This window comes from Centroberyx gerrardi, chromosome 20 (assembly GCF_048128805.1).
Source record: "Centroberyx gerrardi isolate f3 chromosome 20, fCenGer3.hap1.cur.20231027, whole genome shotgun sequence".
NCBI lineage: Eukaryota > Metazoa > Chordata > Actinopteri > Beryciformes > Berycidae > Centroberyx > Centroberyx gerrardi.
The window spans coordinates 11684820-11707734 of NC_136016.1; the positions used below are offsets into that span (position 1 = coordinate 11684820).

At 42.1% G+C, this 22915-nt stretch overlaps 3 protein-coding genes across 3 annotated transcripts; 2 read left to right on the forward strand and 1 right to left on the reverse strand.

Annotated features, from left to right (window-relative positions):
• Window positions 1–541: 541 nt before the first annotated feature.
• snf8 (SNF8 subunit of ESCRT-II) lies at window positions 542–3449 on the forward strand. Its single transcript, XM_078290703.1, has 9 exons — window positions 542–717; window positions 801–875; window positions 978–1028; window positions 1192–1330; window positions 1459–1563; window positions 1908–1980; window positions 2111–2252; window positions 2634–2708; window positions 2789–3449. Exons 2-9 carry the CDS (start codon window positions 822–824, stop codon window positions 2924–2926), a joined length of 777 nt encoding a protein of 258 aa, XP_078146829.1. The 5' UTR covers window positions 542–717; window positions 801–821; the 3' UTR covers window positions 2927–3449.
• Window positions 3345–8769, reverse strand: calcoco2 (calcium binding and coiled-coil domain 2). The gene is made up of 15 exons (XM_078290702.1): window positions 8711–8769; window positions 8036–8212; window positions 7838–7940; window positions 7542–7702; window positions 7104–7229; window positions 6870–6995; window positions 6667–6783; window positions 6379–6497; window positions 6206–6275; window positions 5793–5960; window positions 5522–5704; window positions 5275–5391; window positions 4988–5174; window positions 4697–4722; window positions 3345–4208 (listed from the first exon to the last, which is right to left on the reverse strand). Exons 2-15 carry the CDS (start codon window positions 8204–8206, stop codon window positions 4044–4046), a joined length of 1839 nt encoding a protein of 612 aa, XP_078146828.1. The 5' UTR covers window positions 8207–8212; window positions 8711–8769; the 3' UTR covers window positions 3345–4043.
• A 6245-nt stretch (window positions 8770–15014) lies between these two features.
• Window positions 15015–22640, forward strand: ttll6 (tubulin tyrosine ligase-like family, member 6). The gene is given in 15 exon segments (XM_078290924.1): window positions 15015–15166; window positions 15405–15445; window positions 15808–15926; window positions 16499–16629; window positions 16736–16892; window positions 16992–17135; window positions 17597–17682; window positions 17786–18011; window positions 18450–18628; window positions 18823–19011; window positions 19537–19699; window positions 20207–20386; window positions 20684–20749; window positions 21523–21679; window positions 22387–22640. Coding segments are annotated over 15 exon segments (2244 nt in total).
• The last annotated feature ends 275 nt before the right edge of the window (window positions 22641–22915 follow it).

Sequence of the window (22915 nt, forward strand, 5' to 3'; positions counted from 1 at the left end):
GTAGTATCAACCTGATGCAACTTATATGAAGATAGGATCTTTTAAGAAACTTAAACAAACATAAATGAATCCTTTCCTGAAAATATAATTGTTTTTATTCATATTGATGATTGTTTGCATTATTGTGATAACTGACTGAATGTCATAGTTTAGCCACCTTATTATTCACCACAACCATCATCGATATCAATATAACACCAGATACAAAGAAAGAATAAAAAAACACATTTGAATGACACATCAAATGTTATGGATGGAAAGCCATGGCTTTATCAACACCAAATTCAACAAAAAACAGTTCATCTCAAACCTGCCATGAATCTTGGCAGGCTAATTTAATGGGTATTTTAATACAATTGAATTAATGTAGTTTCTGCATCTCTGTATATGATACGTTTTAATTCTTTTTTATCTTTATTTTATTTTATTACTATTTTTTAATAGGCCTGCTATATTCGCCAAGGCACCAGGGGGCAGTGTTCACATCTGTTGTTGGTCGCACTATCAAGGAAGTACTTTATTTCCTGGTTCCTGAAAAAAAAAGTCAAAATAAAAACAGCTGCAATAGATTACATGCGTTACATTAAATCTCGTAAAAATGTACTTGGAAACTCGTGGCTACATTTCATAATTGATTGAACTGAATATAATATCGGGCTGCTATTGATAGGTAACGTCAGCTGGTGAACTACTGTGATATTAACAAGGAATATCCCTGTAAGTAGCATTTACCTACATTACGATACCTGATATTATTCTGCAAATACAGATAATTAGACAGATAATTATTCCACACGTAGTTTTGACCAGACAGCAACAAGATGCATCGGAGAGGTGTGGGTGCGGGAGCTATTGCCAAAAAGAAGCTTGCAGAGGTAAGTTATGACACACACATGAAACACTTTTTTTTTTTTCACGTTAATTTAACTTGGAGAAACGCTTTCTTATCTCATGCATGACATTTTTTCTTAATTCAGGCCAAGTACAAGGAAAGAGGAACTGTTCTAGCCGAGGATCAAATTGTCCAGGTGGGTTAGTGTGTGTGTGTGTGTGTGTGTGTGTGTGTGTGTGTCTGTCTGTGTGTCTGTGTGTCTGTGTGTCTGTGTGTGTGGATATTGGTGAAAGCCTAGGCTACATTATTGAAATTCTTGAATAAACACTAACACATAGTTCTTTCTGTTTTCCTGTCAGATGTCTAAGCAGCTGGAGACCTTCAAGTCAAACCTGGAGGAATTTGCCAGCAAACACAAACAAGAAATCCGCAAGAACTCACAGTTCCGGGTTCAGTTTCAGGAAATGTGTGCCACCATCGGAGTGGATCCACTTGCCTGTGAGAATCATTTGTCTATGAATACACAGTACTTGTCCCTTCTGTGATACAGAGCATGTTTGGACACTTTATATGTATTTTAAGGTAGAATGTAACTTTCTAAAGTGTTTTTTCCTCTTCTTCCACAGCTGGCAAAGGGTTTTGGTCAGAGATGCTCGGTGTTGGTGACTTCTATTATGAGCTTGGTGTGCAGATTATTGAAGTGTGTCTTGCCCTGAAACACAGGAATGGAGGTGAGGTTCTATCCTTGTATTTTGCATCATTGTGGGTGTGGTCATGGCATGTAGCAGAATATCATCACATAATATCAACTGAAAAAAGTCAGTTATAATCTTTTTTTTCCAATTCCTCACATTTAAGACAACACAAGTAGTATAGCCTTGCTTGTGCCATCATAGGCAACTTTGTTTGCATTTCAACTTCATCTCTGGTATTTTGGCAATATCTTATTCACGTGAACCCAGTTCCATGTAATGCATCAAATCCTAGAGGACGGCATGCTGTTAAAACCATAATTGTTGTTGTTACTAGTTTGTAAATGAATGCAACATCCTATTGATCTTTTATCTCCATTCAGGGCTTATTACTTTGGATGAACTCCATCAGAGAGTATTGAAGGGAAGGGGGAAATACGCCCAGGATGTGAGCCAGTGAGTCTCATTCAGTGCTTCATAATGTAGTATTCAATATCCAAATGAATAGTTTTCTTGAATCATTTATCATCCATGAGTCAGGTTTATGTGAAACGATTATTAATTTTAACAAACGCGTGCTTCCCAGAGATGACTTGGTGAGAGCCATAAAGAAACTGAAAGCCATGGGGAATGGTTTTGGGATGATTCCTGTTGGCGGCTCTTACCTGGTGCAGTCAGTCCCAGCAGAGCTCAACATGGACCACACTGTAGTCCTGCAGCTGGCCGAGGTAAGACTTCGCTATGTAAACAGAGTGACCACCACCTCCTAAGTCGGTTTAATGGAAAAGTAAAAGAAAACGACAATTAGCCTGCATACCATCCCCCTTGTTGACTAAGTCTCCCACTTATTAGTGTCACTGTAAGTTTTATTTGTGGAATATAGAAAGCATAGGCACACAGTACAGGCCTTCTTTTTTTATTTTTACCCAAATCTATTCAAGTTTTATCTAATGCACCATTTTCAGTATGCATTCAGATTTTGATCATGTCGCCTTGATCAAAATGTCCAAAAAATGATGAATAATGAGTTAACTTATAAGACATTATGGCTGTTGGGGTGCTGTGTGGAGTCTGTTTGCTTCAGTGTTTGTTTCTTCGTCCACTTGTAGAAGAAGGGCTACGTTACAGTGAGTGAGATCAAGGAGAGTCTAAAATGGGAGAAAGAGCGGGCTTGTCACGTCCTGGTAAGTGTCGGCACGGCATCTCATTTCAGGTCGTTATGAAAGTTCGACATCACCCTCACGCTCTCGTCTCGTATTCCCAGGATCACCTGCTGAAAGAGGGACTGGCTTGGCTAGATGCTCAAGCCGCCGGAGAACCGCAGTACTGGCTGCCGGCTCTCTTCTCTGAACTGACGTCCCGTGATGTCACACCTGAGGAGGCCAATCAGATGACGCCTTAAGAAAGACGGGGTGAATTTGGACTATGGACAGTGTGGAGTAATGTTGGTAAACAAAATGTGCCTGGTGGAAAAGGCTCATTTGTCGGACTCAGGCTGGTTCACTGGTGTTGGCAAGTGAATTCTCTCTCTGATCGTTTTCTGGATCCGCAGAGGGAAGAGGCTTTGCTCAGTGGGCTGTCCTCCCTTACAAAGTGTATGCAATGAGCACACTTATATTATTAAGTAGTGACTGAAAGCAGGATATAGTGTTGCTCACTTTCCATTACACTACTTATGAAATTCAGTGTAAGATGTTATGTTTTCAGAGGTGATCATCGGTTATGGGCGGTTTAAGTAAGTTTCCATTTACAGAACATGTCACTGTTGCATTTTCCAGTTTACTATGTTCAAAGTAACTTTGAAAGAAGTGGCTGAGGTGTATCAGTGAAACTTAAATTTTATTTTCTTGTCATCATTCCCATGTAAAGTGCATACTGTACATTGTAGAGAAAAGCATTTGCATTACATAAATCATTTGAATTGATTGCTGACATGAATTAATTTGTTATCACATTATATCAAGTTGATATCAACAGGTCATCCCATTCTATACATTGCATTTAAATGAGATCAACAAGAACTTGGTGAAAGAAAATTCAGAGTAAATTATCATTAGAATTCAATGACTTGGTTACATTAAATCATAATTTCCTCTGAGCCATGGTGAAGTTATTATTTATGTATTTTAAATGCACATATAATTGTTTTACTGCAGACTTATTCTAAATTAGATATTCTGAATATACAGCGTAAATAGAGTAAAGTGCGTGTATATATATGTAATGTAAATATTATTTCCTTGTTTAACCTAGAATACAGTTCAATTACGATATAGGAATTGTTCTCACTTTTCTGGGTTGAGCAATATTACATCCTCTGCAAACCTGTGGCGAAACTATATGTGAATAATTTCAAGTCATGTATTTGAAGTTCTTGGGACTTTGGCTTTATTTGAATCGACACTTCTATATCCTTAAATGTGACTGCACAACTTGCAAGCTAAGCTAATCAGGCAGTCCCATGTTTTTCTCCAAAGCATCTGAAACATACTCAACTACACCTACGGCCAGGTAAACCCTTACAGCTCGTGGCTGTAGACGTGATCTTCGAACACGGACTGCTCCATGCCGTCGCAGATGAGCGTGCAGAAGGGACAGATTCGGTGGCTCTGCTCATGCTGCACCAGCTCGTCTTGGGTGATGCCAGGGAAGTGCTCCTGGCAATGCCGGCACATCAAAGAATGCTGGGACAGAAATAGAGACGGCGGGTCATAAGTGGTAACAAAATAGGGACCGGATTATATTTAAGTATGCATCAAACATGTAAGCAGCAGAGTCACTCTTGGCTTGTGCCGTCAATATCAAGTGGCTGCATGTGATGGGAGTTTTCCTCAAGCTCATTAATGTGTTTACGTTTATTTTTGTACAGGAATAACTTGACTGTTTGACCGAGTTGCCCTTAGGGCCATGTCTCTAAATTAAATCAGTTCATGTGATGACTGGAACACTCAGGTTGCCCGGATAGCAGCAGGTACACTTATTTGGCTAGGGACCAGTTTCTCTTTATGCTGGTTAACATTACAAAGTTGTATTTTTCCTGCTCCTTTTACAACAAAAACACAAAATAGATATTCTGCTCTGGTTCACTGACAGGATATGGTTTGGATAGGAATCGTATGAACATGTGATGTGTTTCTATACTGCTTCCTCTGAAGGGATTGGCTTGACAAACCTCTTCTCCTGTGTCTGGGGCGTTTTCTGCAAGAAAAACCACAGCAGTTAATAACACTAAACAATCATTTTCTGTTCAGTATGTTATGATAAATGAGGCCTCCAATTTATTATCAATGGAGGAAATGTAAAAAGTGCCATCTTTTGGGAATGACTTGTTCATGTACACAAATCTAGACTTAATAATTCAAGATACAGTATGTTGACTCTTGTTTTATGGTCAATTGTTGCTTCATAAACAGGTGGGGAAAAAAAGACCATATGGGTTCTTATAACGGAGCCTGGAGCTTACCCAGTTCGTCATACAAGTCCTCATACTGATGAGAGTCTGGAGGTGCGTCCTGCTGTTGCCCCTGAGCGGTGAAGTGGGCTGGAGAGCCAGGCGGGGTGGACGGCTGCACGGGGAGTGAGTCAGCAGGGGGAGCCGCCTGGAGGTCAGCAAACTCTCTGCGAAGCCCCTCGATATCTCTTTTGAGATTCTGACAGAATAAATAAAGTTAAGCAAACACAAGCGCCCAAAACCACGAGGTGACCCTTTGAATCGACCGAATAAAGAGGGCCGCCTTTGTGTAAATTTACCTGGTTTTCTCTAGCAAGCTCTTCTTTCTCATGTTTCTCAAGCATGATTATATTTTCCTGCTCTTCAATGAGTCCATCCTTGTCTGCAATGATCCCATGAGCCTCTGTGAGTTGTAGCTGAAAAATTAGGAAGGGCAACAATGGTATCAGCCAGCAGTTTTGTGTTTCAACAGTTTGCTGTTAAACATAAAGAAGGAAATCACAAATCTGAACCAAGGCCTATATCTTGTTAGATGCTTGAGTTCACCTCCAGTTTGCCGCTTTTCCGTTGTGTCTTATCAGATGATGTGGCGACGTTCTGCAGCTGCTCCCTGACCTCCAGCACCTCTCTCTCTAATTGCTCTGCACGTCTCTTTGTTGTGTTGGACTCCTGCCTCTCGCTCCCCAGCTGGGCCCGAGCCTCCTGTAGCTGGCTAACTAGAGTCTGCACCTACAGGAGAGACGCATCATAGTTAACGAGGCAAGAGTGAATTCGCTGTTGTGAGAGGATACGGTGCCTCGTTTTAATTCGCTCCCACCTTCAGGTCGTCGTCTGGAATGTTCTGCAGCGTCTCCTGCTCTGAGAGGCTCCTGCGCAGCTCCCGGTTCTCTCTCTTCACTTCGTCCAGGTTGTGTGTGAGGCTGTGCAGTCTGTGCAGCTCGGCACTGAGCCTCTCCTTCTCCTTCTCGCTGCTCTGAACGTCCACCTGGGAAGGATGCAGCGGACATTTGAATCTACACCAGACCCTTTGCATCTCCACTGGGATCACCCATCAGATCATAACACCACATCTGATCAGCAGTCAAATTACGTTATGAGTATGTGCCCTTTCATTTTTGAGCAGATTTGACTAACCTGCCTGCTGACAGACGCTGTTACAAGTTATAGGCTACAATCTTACCTACGCTATCTACTTTTATCATAGCACTCTGCACAGCAAAGCAGATATACCTTTAGGAGCTGAATGGTATCTTTTAGTTTGAGCAGTTCTTGTTCTCTATCTCTGGTTTTGCGTTTGAGCCTGAAAAACACAGAGACAAAGCATTAGTGGTCACAAAATGTCATAGAAGAAGTGGTAAAAGTGGTCATCATCTCTTGTCATGATAAGTTCAGACATGACTCACTCGGAAATCTCCACACTTTGGATGTCAATCTTCCCCCTCAGCTCCTCCCGCTCCTCCTTCAGCTGTTTGATCTTGATCACAGCTCGATCGTATTTCTCCTGAACATGTGTCAGAGATTGCTGACACGACACATGTTCAAAAATGTGCCAAACAAGGAAAGATACAGGGGATCAGAAAATTGAAGATAACTTTATCTCTTTAAAAATTGATTATTTTTTCTCATTGCCGATGTTTCATGATTGTGGCGCAGCTTTTGACAGTGAGGTAAACTCATTCACTTATCTTTACCTCCTGTTGTCTTGATGATTCATCACCTAAATCCACGCTCTGGCTGAGGTTTTCCTGCTCGCTGGCATTCTGCTGCTGTATCTCCAGCCGGTTTGCCAATTGGATCAGTACCTCCTCCTAAAATGTAACATCTGAGTTAAGTTTCCACTCTGACAGGATGCTGGTTCTGGTATACAATTAAAAAAAACAGACAGAGAACAAACCTTGAGTTGGTCATTTTCTTGCTGTTGTTCCTTTAAGGTGCCTATTAAGCCTTCGTTTTGTTCTTTCATTTGATTCAGTTCCTTGACCAGGTCACTCCTTTCCTGCTCTCTCTGTTCATTCTGTTCCTGTAGAAAATAATGACATTGCATCCACAACATGTTGGAAACTGTGGCCTTGCTCAAATATACAAGTGTCATGCCCATTTAGGAAGGAGTGAAATGGGACAAGCAGACCTCCAGGCTGTCGACTTGTTGCTGTTTGTCCTTCAGAGCACTTTTAATGCTCTCATTTTCCTCTCTCATCTGATCCAACTCTTTCATCAATTCAGCTTTCTCCCGGACACTCTGTTCAACCTGCTCCTAGGTTAAACAAAGCATATAAAGTCAATATAAAACTATTTACTTTTTGAGGTCAGTCAAACCCAGATGTGCTTTCATTAGAGATACACATTTGTGTCTTGCACAGCGCTCTAGAAATCAATACATAAGTTTAAAAGTGTGTTATTGCTACTTGATATCATGGGTATAGCCACACCAAAGTCTTTCATATCAGATTAGTGCTCAGGTCTGTTTACACAAAACAACATTATCACCCTGATGAGCCGTTAAGGCCACACTCACTGGCTTTTGCTCCATATTTATGATTTCAGACTTTTGAATTGCATTTGATACCTGTGTTGTAATCACCAGAAGGTCATTTTCCAGGCTGCACTCCATGCTTTGCTCCACTGGGGTTTTGAAACAGAAAGGGGTGCTGGCTCCTCTCACTTGGCCGTTGCTGTCGATGTAGCAGAACTGGTAGAACTCAGCTTCATCCTTAGGCAAGTAGTAGTCTAATGCAACAAGAGGAGAATGGATTAGTGCAGACTGAGATTTTTTACATGCATTGTTGTGTTAAAGAAAAACTGAGCCATGCCGAAAATTTCCGGCGATAACTGTGCTGCAGTTAAAAGGAAACTAGGTCTTACCACGAAAAACTGCTTGCTTTCTCGCTGTCTCTTGCCCAACCACATCCAGAGATGGCTCCACCCACACAAAAGTATGATAATCTTTTGTTGTGCTCCACCCTACCTGTACAAGGACAGATACACAAAAAAATCAGATTGACACACTTCATTCTGACAGACAGAAATGACATAAAAAGTTGATATTCTTTAAATTCTCACCTTGAAAATGCCCACCCAGTCCCTTGTGTTGGGCTGGAAGGCTGCAGTCAGGGTGTAGTGGCAGGTCACAGAGGCCGCGGGTGGGTATGAGTGAGGGATGTCGTTGAAAAGGACCTGGGAGAAACTGGCTGCTGAGGAGTCCAGGACCACAACCTCAGAGGAGTTCTCCATGCTGAGCTGTTAGACCAGGCACAGCACAATAAAATCAAGAAGGCAGCTTCTCTGATGGTCAAAACAACATTTAATGGCTTCAACTGACGACAGCAGGTGCAGAGAGCGGGCCTATGTGTGTAATGTCTGAAATCCAGACCAATGTTTATCTAAGGCTTCATCTCATTTGTGCGCTGACAGGACTAATCCACGATATTGCTTTCAGTTTCTGTAAAAACAAAACTCAAGTAGCCTAGTCAGCTATGATTAAAAAGTCAATTTTCCTCGACTAGACAAGGCTGTATGCTGTTTCTGATAACTATTACTTTCGCCCAGGATGAGATTTCACCTATTTTGAAGACTTTTAGAGGAGGTAATAAGGAATAAAAGTAACAAAAAGAAATCGAAAGTGAACTGTGACCGTAATGTTGTTTGGTTTACTACACGGTCTAACGTTTTCACTAGAAACTGTCCAAACAAACCTAAAGTTATGATAAAATACTGATGTGAAAAGGCTGAACTTACATGTTTGCTGTCACTGCTCGGTGTCACAGGTCGTCCGCGAGCACTGCTTGGCAGATCGGAACCAGCTCGTGCTATGCTGCCTTCAGGTGCTCCTCGTAAATTCCTACTTCCGAGCTCGCACGATGTTAATATCATAATGTCATCAGGCATATAAGTGCTTTTGGACGGAGATAACAGCAAAATGGACACTGTAACAGTTATTTGGTAGCTACTTTTTGCTTCAGCGACACAGGTGGAGAAAGTATCAGATGTATAATTGATGTCTTACTTGATTTCTTAAAACTTACCCAGTCATTTACTACACTATGTCGTCGGTGCACGCTTAAGTCGTAAATTTCCGATTTCCTGAAGGCAGCATTTCTTTAAATTGCGTAGTCAACAGTGAAACTACACAACTGGGGGAAATGTAGTTTCCAACTGTATGTAGGCCTATTCAACAACTTGTTTTTGTCACTTTGAGAACGAATGCTTTTTCTATCTTTGCATTTTCCACGAAAATATGTTAGAGTCAAAAGTTCATTCTGAAGCTTATGTTTTCTCCACGGACACGTTCAGTAGGCTGTTGTCATGTAGCCTACTGTGTGTCATGTGGCTTTTTCTTTTTTCATCAGAAATAGTCTACCATTATAGAGTGCAGAAAGAATCTATTTCATACCACCGGCCCAGTGCACTGGTCGTATTTCATTGGCACAGATTAGGCTATACTTTGTGGACGAAATACTCCTAAAACCAAACAGTATCAGAATGTTACCCGAGTGAAAAATCACTGTAATATAGTATGCTGTAATTGTATCTGTAAGCCAGGTTCAGGTTGCCAAGGGAGATGCTTCTTCATCACCAAATCCAGTAATGACACTCGTCCTGGAAAACATGATCTGTCAGGTTTATATCTCCCGGTGAGGATCTAAAAACAACAACAACAACAACACACACACACACACACACACACACACACACACACACACACACACACACACACACACACCGAATCGCAACTGCAGTGTCAAGATTAAACCAGAAGAGGGAGCCAACAGTATTTTCCATTGTAGCCCTATGATCCTATCCGAGTACCATGATGTAATTATAGCCTACTTATCCGTTATATATTCATTATAATAGGCTAATATTTCTCTATTTATTGTGGGTGTCTCTCAAATTTAAATCCACGTGTTGTCTGTATTTTTTCTTATTATTGTTGCTTATTTATTGCCATCTCTGCTTACTTAGCCTCCAATCTGTTAATTGTACTGTCATTTCTGTTATAGCGTGTGGTGGTGTAGGCTACTGTTTCCCTGTCTAACAGGTGATAAAAAAAAAACAAGTATGGGTACACAACAGCAGAAGATCAGAAACTGGAGAAATATAAATAGAATATTCCTGACCAATACTTCCAACCAAAAACACACAAAGAGACCATTTAGCCATGGGATTCCCTATTTAATTTGCAATTTAAATTAAATAATGTAACTAATCATATTCCCAAATTGAACTACTGACATCATTTCCTGAGGAAGAGAGTATAATAATTAAATAAAACATTGTGATTTCTGACTGAGCATTGTCAGTTATTCTATCTTAACAAGAACCAGCATAAACCGCACCCATTGTAATATTCCTCAATCTCCTATCTTTCTTTCTTTCTTTCTTTCTTTCTTTCTATTTGAAGCTCATGGGCAGTAAGAGTCTAGATATTCTCTCTCACCATGAATTATTCTCAATCCTGTCAATCAATTATTTTTGAAATGAAAAACAAAACATAACAAAACAGTGAATATTAAACTGTAAAATTAGGAAGGAATTTGTTGATAATTTGTCCTCTCCACAGAAATATTCATGGTCTTCCAGTTGAGTAGGCTACAGGGTGTAGATGTCATGTTGTAGAGAAACAATGGTTATACTATATAGTGCACCCCGTCATGTTATATGCCATCGCATTTCTAGGAAACAACGCCTGAATACAGAGTTAGTCTAGGGTTAATTCCTCTTAGGTCTGAAAACAGATCCCAAATATGTCGTCAGTTTATTCGACAAAGAAAGAAAAAATGTTTTGAACTGTATGTCTGTATGTGGTGTATTGTTTTTCAGTCTAGGCCATCCATGATTTATAGCCTACTGTAAGCTACTGATATAGGCCTATATAATAAAATATGTAATGTCATGTAATGTAATAGAATAGAATACAATACAATACAATAGCCTACAATACAATACAATGTTTACAGACTGTGGATATTATCGAAAAAGCACCTTATGCAATTATACGTGAACTAGGTGCACCTGTGTAACTAGGATACAGAAAGTTTCTCATTGCTGAACCAACAACCAATCAGAGGAGAGAGTTTTTACACTCGAAGATTACTATTGGCTAAGGACTGAACGGGGAAGATCCAGCTGGAGGGAACTGCAGGGATGCGAGTGTGTTGAGTTGAGCTCATGTTTACATTACTGTATTACAACGCAGCGATCCTTCCGTGCGCCAGGACTACTTTCAACAACATTGGGCGGTTGATCAGCGTTACTGTCTCGAAGCAAGAGGACACACTATTTTCTCCCGGTAATATTAGCTACGATGTTTGTAGCGGTTTTAAAGTTGCCTGTTACAAGCCCTCGTTGGCGTCAAATCCGTTTCGCTAGGGAGAAGTCAGCGTTCTGTTACCATAGCAACAGTGCAGACATACCCATGCTTTGGCGGCAACATTTTGCTTGATGTCCAGTTCACTGCATTAACAAACTAAAAGACAATGAGAGACGATCAAATAAGACGTTGTGCTGTTCTTTTAGACGACTTTACAGTTTGTAAACAGTAGCGTTTGAAGGTATGGCCAACCGAAACGATAGCGGAGTGCAATTGTTTATCCAGCTATGCTAGTGGGGCACAAAGCATTAAAGTTAGGTTACTGAATGCTACCGACACAAACTAACTTTGTCAATCGGCGAATGACTTAGAGATGATATCTGTATGCAGTGACTGAATGAATGGGTGGAAGATATTACTAAGTGGCTTTCTACATAGCGTTTATAGGCCTACCAAAGAGAAACTGCGGTCATGTAGCCTACAAACCCCGAGTTCTGTGTTTTGAAGTCAGGTGTCCTCCCCAGGAAAGATACTGCAAAACTAGTCTCACAATCACAGATGTAGCTGCTATGCAAATCTGATTTATGTTTCTCTGTTTCTCGCTGATGTCATTAAGTTACTCGTTACTTCTTTCCCTCAGCCTGTCCTCTGTCTAGCCTCTCACACAAGCTCAGTGGTGTGAGCAGACTGTCTCAGCAGGGAGTGAATGGAAGGTGATTCCCTCCCAGGTGTTCCAGCTGGTTCACCTGCTGCGACTTTAAATCAAGAGCAGCCTACAACAATCCTAATAATGTTGCTTCAGTTAGATTACTTTTCTTCTCCAGTTTTTTTTTTCTTCCACAATACATGTCATTCAGTGGACACTCATACAGTGCCTTACAGTATCATCAGGGAATACATTTGTAGTGTAAGCGGCGCCAGTGGGAACTAAAGCAACAATTCAACTTGCTCAATATTCTTTAGTAATACACCTAAGATTGTGTGTTGTGTTTATAATAAGGGATAAGGGTAATGTTTCAGCATGTTATTTTAGTATTTTACATTTCAGACTAGAGTCATGCTGCAGCCATGCAGCTGCGATATTATTCAATCAACACTGAGCTCTGTGTGAGGATGGGAAGGACAGACAGAGAGAAATCACAGAGAGCTTTATATGATATAGAAACAAAAAACAAGTTTCCTTCTGTCATTGTAGTGTAGCCTACAATTATTAATCAGGTTTTCTCTGTAGGCTTTTTTTTTTTTTAGACCACAATCTATTCAGAGACAACATTTGTGAATCATCAGGAGCCACACTTCAATTCAGCATACGTCCAATGCACCAAGCCGCACTCATTTAAATCAAATTTCAACTTTTAGAACTGGTGCGCTTGTTATTCCCATAATCTTCCACACCATGAGGATGGGAGCATGCACTTTTCACAAGTTAAAATTATTTTGAAATGAAGTGCTGCTTGGTGGATGCGATGTATGCATATAGTTTATATCTTACACTTTAATTGTATGAGAGGCCATGTAGAACACACACAGACATAAAAGGTTCACACACACATATATAGGAAATACTTGCACATGCACATAGCAACACTTGCACATACCCAAACACTAATTAATACTTATTTACGACCAAAAGCACTTGGATGCTTGACAAGTTGTAGGCTATTTACACCTGACTATCTCGGAAGTAAGAGCTTGGCAGGAGAACTTGAAGGCAGCATAAGACAGGCTTAGATAAGTGTGTGTGGCATGGCGCCAGGCCAAAGTTGGTCATTCTGTGATCTGCCAGCTTATTATCTTCCAGTGTTTGCTCTATCTGATTGATGCCTGGTAAGCTGCCTTGACAACGAGAAAACATAGGATATGGTGTCCTGTTGAGCTACTTTTTAATCCTCCTTTGCCAGGCCTTTAGCCAACATTTCCCCACTGCCAGTGCTCTATTTTTAATGCCTTCAACGGAAGACCAAGCTTAAATTGAAGTTACTCTATTTCAATTTGGCTAAGAAGATAAATGTACAACCTGTTCACTTACACCAGTGCTGTGGTGTTTTCAGCACAGATTTTAATTTAACAGCTTCAGGTGCGGAAAAGCTCTTCTCTTATTTCAGTGAACAAATATCAGGGATTATCCCTCTCCACTGACTCCCCGCTGAGTTCTCCTGCTCATTTTCCCTCCATCATGTCAAGAGGGATCAGGTGTTTGTCCCCAGAGTTTCTAATTGGTCATCAGATCCACTGCTGGCCCTGCTGTTTGAGTGTGTAAGTCAATCTGAACTGGGCCACCCCTGTGATGACATAAATTTACTCTGTTGTTAAAGACTAGGAGGCAGACAGCACAAGGAGGCTGAGATGTGGCTCATTGGTTTGCCTTCTGAGGAGTGTGACAGCATCTTGAAGGGCTCCTGAAACAAAGATTCCTGTAGTGAGGAGGCGTGGAGTCAGAGGGACGCGGGCAGCATCTTCCACCTTTGCCCCCCCCCAAATGTAGGCTGAACAACACAGGTGAGTGAGACTCGTTTCTCCAATGATGATAGTGACCAGAAACTAAATAAAGAAAAGAATGGCATTCGACAAGGTTTACTTTGATTTCTTGGCATGTGTGATTTGGCAGTGAACAAGGCTATATTGCATCATTGAATGATTATGAGTCATTTACAAATGATAGCAACTGTGCTGTACTCAGTTTCAGATTTTAGACAATTAAAAAAAATATTTGAAAGGCATTTAACAATCAACAAAGTCACTCTTTTTGCATCTAGTCATTGTTTATCCGTGACAGAAAATCGAGAGGTGTTGTGCACGCACCTGTTGTTGTTGTGTAATGAAGAAGGACTTCAGAGAAATCCTTTATTGAGCTGTAACTGTATCCTGGTTGAGGTCAGTGGGGCGTCGCGGCCCAGTGCAAAGCTAAGAGTTCAGGGCCAGGATTATCCAGATCATTGGATCAGAATACTGTTACCTGGCACCCTAACCTCCCACAGTGTACCTGGGATGTCCTTCCTTAGCGCCCCCTCCCCCCCCACCATCATTACCAGCAATTAGCTTGACCTCACCTTCACCCTACAAGACACTAGGGGGGAGAGGCCAACAGCAGAGATGTTAGAAGTGTGCAGACTGCTGGCCACACTATGCCCGGGTCAGAGTGCAGATGGACACTTGCAGAAGAAGAAGACATAGAGTGGGGCAAACTCACCTGAGTCTATTTCTATAAGAAATGAATCCTATAGAAGAACGCACACTGCATTAAAAACTTGCTTTATGTTGCATGTTAAAAAGCTTGACGGCTCTCAAAAATTGCTTTTTGTGAAGACAGTTGTTTCCATTACTTCAGAATGAATTAGTGGCACCTCTGCTCCAGTTATTTTACCATAACTTCCCCCTCACTATTGTCTGGCGGCTCTCCACGTTGGACATTTGTGTCCGTCCTGCCACAATAACTCTTGAATGACAGTGTGCGATGGCATGCTGACAGCTGGAGCACTCACCTGGAGAGAGAAATGGAAACGGAAACATGATTCCGTGTGTGCACTTACAGCATGTACTCTGTTCCGATTGATTGAATTTCAGCGCGAGGGTATACAGTACGTCCCATTAAAAGTACCATATGAATGAGTATTGGAAAATGGAACGGCGCATGATTTAGTTTCTGTCTACACACTGGCACACAGGCTTTTGGCATTAGCCTACTCACAGGTAGATGAGAACATTTGTCCTTGTTTGTGCGTGTGCAGGATGAGTCTACCTGTGGAGAGTCCTGACAGAGACTCTGATGATGCTCATAAAGGTGAACAGGAGGGAGAGGGATCAGGGAGCGACAGCCAAACTGAAGCCTGCACCCACACTCCTCCATCCACGAGCAAGAGGAAGAAGAAAAGCAAGAAGAGGTACTTTACAGCTCAATCTCTTCCGTGTTTATTTTCATTTTTTATTTCCCAACGCACGAATGTTATCATTGAATACCCTGACAGTTTTGATTTTAATACTTGTCCTGGAGGCTCTTGAGCTTCTGCTTTCTTCACTTGACTCATTATTTGGGAAAGGAAGATGAGAGTAATGAGGGATCCGTAGGACCTGGCAGCAAAGCACATGTCTGTCCCTCTCTCTGCCTCTCTTCTCTTCCAGATGACTGTGGATCAACCTCACCAACTGTAAATATGAGAGTGGTAAGTTCAGGCCAGAGAATACTAAATCAAGGGATGTTAATTATCCATGTTATCCGTGTTAAGATGCATCAATCCAGCCATTTATGTCCCACAATTACTTTAGTAATACAGAAACAATTCATCATTGTATAGAAAAACAGAGAGATAGACTTATAATGACATAGTAAACACAAGAACATTGTGGTAAAGGCCAGACTCGCACCTGAATATTCCTCCCAACCCTACAAGGTTTAATCTGTGGCTCCTAGATTAGTCATTGAAGCAGAAAATCTTGACTTCATGTAACACACACAGTCATAAACACACGCACACACACACACTCGTGCAGTAAAAGTACACCTCTGTGTGTTCCTTTCTCTCAGTGCGACGTGCTGCTCGTAGGTACGGCCTGAGGGAGGCGATGGAGGGCGATGACTGGACTCTGTTTTGGACCGACTGCTCTGTGACACTGGACCGTGTTAAGGACATGAAGCGCTACCAGGTGTTCTACTTCATGCCTTTATTGGAGTTCTGCCTTTAATTTACCAACACTTCCCTAATATCATCAAAAAAAAAGGAGTTGTTTTAAAATACAAACTGATTGAACTGCAATCTTAATGTCTGCTAAGCCTATTTGTGCTGTTGGGAAGGAATTGGGGGTATCAGTCATTCTGCTCTTTCAAACTGTGATATCCTTATTTTTATTTTACATTCTTAAAATTCTCAATAAGCCTAACCACGAAATAATTACAAATACAACTGTGATCAGATTGCACAATTTTTGGAAAGTATTCCAGGCTCATAACAATCACATAAATTTGTAATTGTGTAATTCAATGATTATACAGTTACTATTCAGCAGTTTACAGCCAATCGACCTCAGGCTGTTCTGCTAGTGTGAATAAGCGGAATCAATTCATTTCTAGTGTCGTAAGAGGCTTATCCTCATCAGGTTGCATGCCATCTTATACATAAAACATTTAATACCTGTGGCAACAATCCACCTATATGGCCCACACAACATTTCACCTGTAACATCCACCACAAGCTTGTGTGTCTCCTGTGTCTTGGCAGAAAATCAACCATTTCCCAGGGATGAGTGAGATCTGCCGGAAAGATTTACTGGCAAGAAACATGAACCGCATGCTGAAGCTCTTCCCCAAAGACTACAATATCTTCCCCAGAACATGGTGCCTCCCCGCAGAGTCAGTTTGCACTTTTCGCCGTTACTTTGCTGTTTTGTTGTTGTTGGTGTTTTTTTTTTTTTATGTATTTCAATATACTAACTCATTATCCACTTGTGCTTTATAGTTACAGTGACTTCCAAGCTTACACCAGGGCCAAAAAATGCAAGACATATATCTGTAAACCAGACACAGGTTGCCAAGGCAGAGGGATCTTCATCACCAAATCCAGCAAAGACATTCACTCTGGGGAACATATGATCTGCCAGGTTTACATCTCCCGGGTGAGGGTCTAAAACAACACTTACACACACACACACACACACACACAAACAGACACACACAGGTTGAAGTTTAATCGTGCTTTTTGTCCCTTCCCCCAGCCATTCATAGTTGACGGATACAAGTTTGACCTGCGTATCTATGTGCTGGTAACATCGTGCGACCCCTTCAGCATATTCATGTACAAGGAGGGACTGGCTCGCTTCTGCACCACTCAGTACAATGAGCCCACCAATGGCAATGTGGTAAGGAGGAGGACATCGTTTTTTTAAGTTTTAAAAGAAAACGGTGAATTGTTAGAGTATCCTGTACTGTTACAAAAGTGATATTCGATAATCTGAGGTCAGTGGAAGTATAATAAATAATCAGCAGCATCATCATGGATACACACAGTGCTTTACAAAAAACAAAACAATAAGAAATACAAATCAATAAGGCATGCAATAAAATACCAGGCATGATTTAAAAACCTGATTAGATAAGAAAAAAAAAACCACAAGCATAAAATAGGTAGAAACAACTTTTATACAAACCTATCTGTAGAAATTAGTTTTGTAAAAATGATTCAAAAGATGTCACTGATTTTGCCAGGCTAAGCTCCTCAGGCAGGGCGTCCCAAACCCGAGGGGTCCTGATGTAAATATTACAGTATATATTTCATGCTTGTCTGTCATATCTCTCTCTTCCCTCCTCCTGCCTGCATTAGGATGATGTGTGCATGCATCTAACCAACTACGCCATTAACAAGCACAGTGAGAACTTCGTCCGGGACAACGACACCGGCAGCAAACGGTACATACCTAGATGATAGGCTTTGTTGTGTGACATTTCTACTCTTACATACAGCATTTTTGTCCTAGCATCTCAGACTTTCCTTCTCCTTTTATTTTTCCAGAAAGCTGTCCACCCTGAACAAGTACCTGGAGTCCACGTGCTGCAACACAGAGAAGATGTGGACTGACATTGAGGATGTGATCATAAAGACTCTGATCTCCGCTCACCCCATCCTGAGGCATAATTACCACACCTGCTTCCCCAACCACGCCACCGGCAGCGCCTGCTTCGAGATCCTGGGCTTCGACGTGCTGCTGGACCACCGGCTCCGACCCTGGGTGCTGGAGGTGAGAGGCCACTCCACTCATCACAGTGGCACCTATGTATCAGAGAGACTTATGCTTATTGGAATTGTTGAGGAAGAAGTGGAAAAGTACCTATACTAAGTAACATTCCTATATGCTCACTTAATATGTAACCTTTGACCCATATTTACACCTTAAGTGCCTATTTACACCTTAAGTGCCTATTTACACCTTAAGTGCACATTTAGGAACTTTGCTTAGTGTAGGTACTTTTCCATTTTTTTCCTCAACAGAATCAAGCTCTCAACCATTAGTTAATGCCTTCACCTCTATATAATGTATAATGTCCAAAAATGCACAAATGACATAAAAATATGCACAGAAAAAATATTTAAAATATATTTTTTAAAAGTCACTGTTTGTGGAAGAACTTATCTTAGATGTCTGAATCTATCTGTGTGTGTGTGTGTGTGTGTCAAGGTGAATCACTCCCCGAGTTTTACCACTGACTCGCGGCTGGACCGTGAGGTGAAGGACGCCTTGCTGTACGACACCCTGGTCCTCATCAACCTGGGTGCCTGCGACCGCCGCAAGATCACCAAGGAGGAGCGCCGCCGGGTGAAGGATAGGCTGCAGCAAAACCGCACCAGAGAAGCCAGGTAGGGTGCTGCTAACTGCAAATGTTGTGTACATTTGTTGAGAGGTTACACATTTAAAGACATTACAGTTGAGCAGAAAAGGTGTATCCATTCCTGCATACTTACAACTAAGACTAGTGGGTCATTATCCAGGTTACTATTCACTGGTTTTGTGTGTGTGTGTGTGTGTGTGTGTGTGTGTGCTTTACCACCAGGTCAGAGGAGCTGCGTCAGTGCCAGGCGGCCAGCATGGAGCAGATGGAGAGGTATGAGGCCAAACACCTGGGAGGCTTCAAGAGGATCTACCCCAGAGAGGGAGGGGAGAAATACGACAAGTACTTTAAACACAGCAGCTCCCTCTTCCAGGAGACTGCAGCTTCCAAGGCCAGAGAGGAGTGTGCCAGGTACAGGCAATATGCCGCCCATATGTCCTACCCTTCAGTAAGGAGCGGAGGCTCCGGGTGAATCACACAGAGAGCTTTCTCTGCACGGACTACATGTAATTGTGAAATAACTGCATCATGACACAATTACCCATATACAGGGGCGATTATTAAATTCATCCCTGCTGATAACTGTAGATTTCAGGGGAAATATGAGAGAAAGCAGCGATTTAACTGTCCCCCATGCTGCTTGTTAAATTCAAAAAGATCACCTCACTGCTCATAAGTTCTGCGGTTCAGTAAACAGTAAAAGCTCTGAGTAATGCGTATGCAGTGGATTTATCTCTGCATTTTGTATACGCAGTAAAGAAAATAGGTATCAACATACCAAGACAGTCATGAAATATAATTGTCATTATAGGAAGTTCAGCATAGAAGAGCTGTTATTGAGGTGCAGAGATGAAAATACTATCATACCAGTTGAAATCCAGTCACTTTACATCAGAGAGAGATGCTACAGTTTCTCCGTTGTACGTGTGTGTGGAGGCAACAACTGCAGGAGCTGCGTCTGAAGCAGGAGCAGAAGGAGAGGGACCAGAAGGGGGGCCGGAGGAGAGACCTGCAAGGAGAGTCTGCGGGGGAGAGAGTCAAACCGCAGAGGGCACAGGCGCGACCCGCCAACTCCAACTCCGACTCCGAACCGCTCATGGTGAGGCGGTCAGGTTCGGTTCGGCTTGTCAGTGATGAGGATCATTAGTAGCAATAGATTTCCTCGCCCAAATCCACGCCCGCAGATTTTTTGGAGTTGCAGTGTCACTATGAAACCACAAGAGGGAGTCAAAAATCTTTTCCGTTGATGCACTCAGTATGACACCGCCTAGTCCCATGATGCATGGTTCATATTCCGGCTGACCCCTGTTAAAGTAACATAATGTAATTATACTTGCCCATTATAAATAAGTTAGAATAATATTCCTCAAGATAATTTTTATTGTATGTCCTTCAAATTCAAATTCAAATATGCTTTATCGGCATGACAAGAAAAACAAACAATGTTATCAAGGTTATTCAGTGACAGTAATTGCTATGATCTTGTAAATACAATGCAGTATCTACCGTTACGGTATACGTTACGGCAATAACAGTAAATAAATAAAATCAAATAGCCGTTTGTCTGTCTCTTGCTCTCTCCATTTTCCCCTCTCTCTCTCTGCAGGTCTTGACCGTGCCCCCTCTGCCCAGTGTGACGGTGACTCCCGCAGCTATAGAAGTGTCAGAGGAGGAGCAGGAGGAGCAGGAGCAGGAGGAGGAGCGGGTGAGCGGGCTGCTCCAGCGGGAGAAACTACTGCGAGACCTGGGGGTGGTGGACCAGATCTACCAGCTGCTGCAGGGCCGAGCGGGACGAGGAGGCGGAGGAGGAGGAGGAGGAGGAGGAGGAGGAGGAGGAGGAGGAAGCCTGCCTGACGCCAAGACCACCTACCCCCGCCAGCAGAATGAACAAGCCCAGCAAAGACAACAACACACAAAGGTAACTGACTGTGGGTGTCACCTCTCTGCTGTATCATAACCAGTCAGCATGAACACGTCGAAGTCTTGTGTGGTTTAGTTTGTGGAAAATGGGGTGCTGTCTCTGTTTTTTGCTTATTATTTGTTGCTTATTAAATCCAGTCTGTTTACTGTGCTCTCATTTCAGTTGGAGACCCTGATGGAGTTTTCCAGAAGGCCTCAGCAGCAGCACTGCACTCTGATCTTACGGCAGGTAACTGACCAGGGACATGTAGGGTCACACCAGTCCCATTTTTAGTAATCAATTCTGGCACATTTAAAGACATTATTGAGCGCACTGCCCCTATCAAAAAAAAGAAATCCTAAATTCAAATTCCCAGACGTCCTCCTTTATTAGCACTTTAATTGCTCTTGCTCCCTTACTTGTCCCTTATAATTCCAAAAGACAGGAAAAAAAAAAAACTTTCTGCAAACTGCTTTTCTAGCATTATTTTGTTGCCATTCTGCACTAGTTTGTTACTAGACTGCTTGCAATTATTCTGGTTTTGCATAGATCACTCTGGATAAGGCTGTCAGAGAAATGTTTCAAGTTGTAACTGTAGGTTTCCCCAGGGGCCAAGCTGTTCTGCAGTACATCCACTTAAACTGTACGTATCACAGCAAAATTGTCAGTGTTAATTTAACTCTGAGAGGGTAAAAATCAACACTATATCAGTGTTTATATGAGTCCACATCCATCAGAGTAAAACAACATTTTTAGATAGTTTTGAGCAGCCGCCCCAGAGCCGTATCAGCTCTATAAGTGGACAAACAACTCTTCAGTCGACACTTGTCAACACCAAATAATTGTCACTGAAAAATCAGCATTTACTAAAACTGGGAAATTTGCTGTGGCCACTGCACTCAGGTCAGTGATTACAAATTGCAAATTACATGAAAATGTACAGTACAGCATGTAATTAAATTTCATGAACAACTCTGAAATAAGAATGAAATATTGTAAAACATTATTGCTGTTGAGTGCAGTACGTCCGCTCCCATATGATTCAGCAGCGGCTGCCCCGGGCCACTCTGGACCAGAGGAACGTGAGCGACTGTCTGCAGGGCGACCAGCCGGTGGAGCCGCAGCCGGAGACGAGAGAAATAAGAAGGACCGTCAGCGCCCAGCGGATACCTTGGCCAGGTGAGCGAGCCTCCACACTGTGCAAGAATGTATCCAGTGTGTGGCAGGCTGGGAAATAAAAGAAAAGGCTGATACATTTTTTTTCTTCCTTACCAGCCATTTTGGCAGGTAAACAACAACTATTTGGGAGTTCTACTATATTCTAAAATAAATATAGGTGGTAAGAAAACGAAATTGGCTGGTGAATGCGAATGACATCTTTAATAGTAAAACAATTAACATGCTTCCCACTTGTTAAGTGTGCATTTTAGTGGAAAATGTGTGAGGATAATAACACTTAACATATTCACCATTCATTTTGTTAAATATAAACTAATTCATCACTACATCCATCACATCCACCACAACAAAAGTTTCAATAATTCAACCTTGTATCAAAAATAAGTCTGTTGGTGTTATTCTTAAATTACACATGCTACACTGACAATTATTACACTGTTTTGTCTTATTCTTTAATAACATAATTGTGTTCATTTTGTTTGATATTTGAAAAGCACAAAGCATTTGAGAGTTCCCACCAGAGAACAACATTACACACATAATTAAAAACGAAAGAAAACACATTGAACCTTTATAGCTTTACTTTATTTATTTCCATTGTGCTTTATTTCGAATCTGATGCTTCTCAGAATGCAGTTTTTCACCCTCTGTTTCCCTCCTCCTCCTCCTCCTCCTCCTCCTCCTCCTCCTCCTCCTCGGTCTCTCAGTCAGCGGCTCCCTGGCAGTCCGGCAGGTCACCATGAGCAGCTCCTACGCCGAGACCCGGGCCCGGGCCGCCATGCCGAGCGTGAGCCAGCTCCCGAAAGGAGGCCTGCGCTGCGCTCCCATGTCCCACGACCCCAAAGCCCTGCAGAGCCTGTTTGTCATCTCCACCCGCGCCCCCCTGGTCAGCAGGCCTGGCTTCTCTCACATCGTCCGCAAAGCCTCCCGCAAAGCCCCCCGGCACGGACAAGGGCACTGAGGAGCACCGACACCAAAACCAAACACACCAACTCCTGAACCCTCCGACCAACAGCTGCAAGCTGCTCTCAAAAGACTGATGCTCTCTTTTTTTATATATATATATGCAGCTGATCTCATTTTGTACCTGCTCAGAGTGAAAATGATTTGAAACAGGGAACTATGCAGAATGGGAACTGGAGGTAGTGAGGCCTTATATTGTGACGATGCAGAAACAAACTGTGCCTATACTGACAAAGTATTTCATGTTTTTAGGGAGATTTTATACCTGGACAC

Coding starts and splice junctions, on each gene's coding strand:
- calcoco2 (XM_078290702.1), bottom strand. CDS start 8,206: ATGGAGAACTCCTCTGAGGTTGTGGTCCTGGACTCCTCAGCAGCCAGT. Junction 5,961..6,205: donor ATACCATTCAGCTCCTAAAG/GTATATCTGCTT, acceptor CATCCTTCCCAG/GTGGACGTTCAGAGCAGCGA. Junction 4,209..4,696: donor CCCCAGACACAGGAGAAGAG/GTTTGTCAAGCC, acceptor TTTCTGTCCCAG/CATTCTTTGATGTGCCGGCA.
- snf8 (XM_078290703.1), top strand. CDS start 822: ATGCATCGGAGAGGTGTGGGTGCGGGAGCTATTGCCAAAAAGAAGCTT. Junction 876..977: donor CCAAAAAGAAGCTTGCAGAG/GTAAGTTATGAC, acceptor TTCTTAATTCAG/GCCAAGTACAAGGAAAGAGG. Junction 1,564..1,907: donor CCTGAAACACAGGAATGGAG/GTGAGGTTCTAT, acceptor ATCTCCATTCAG/GGCTTATTACTTTGGATGAA.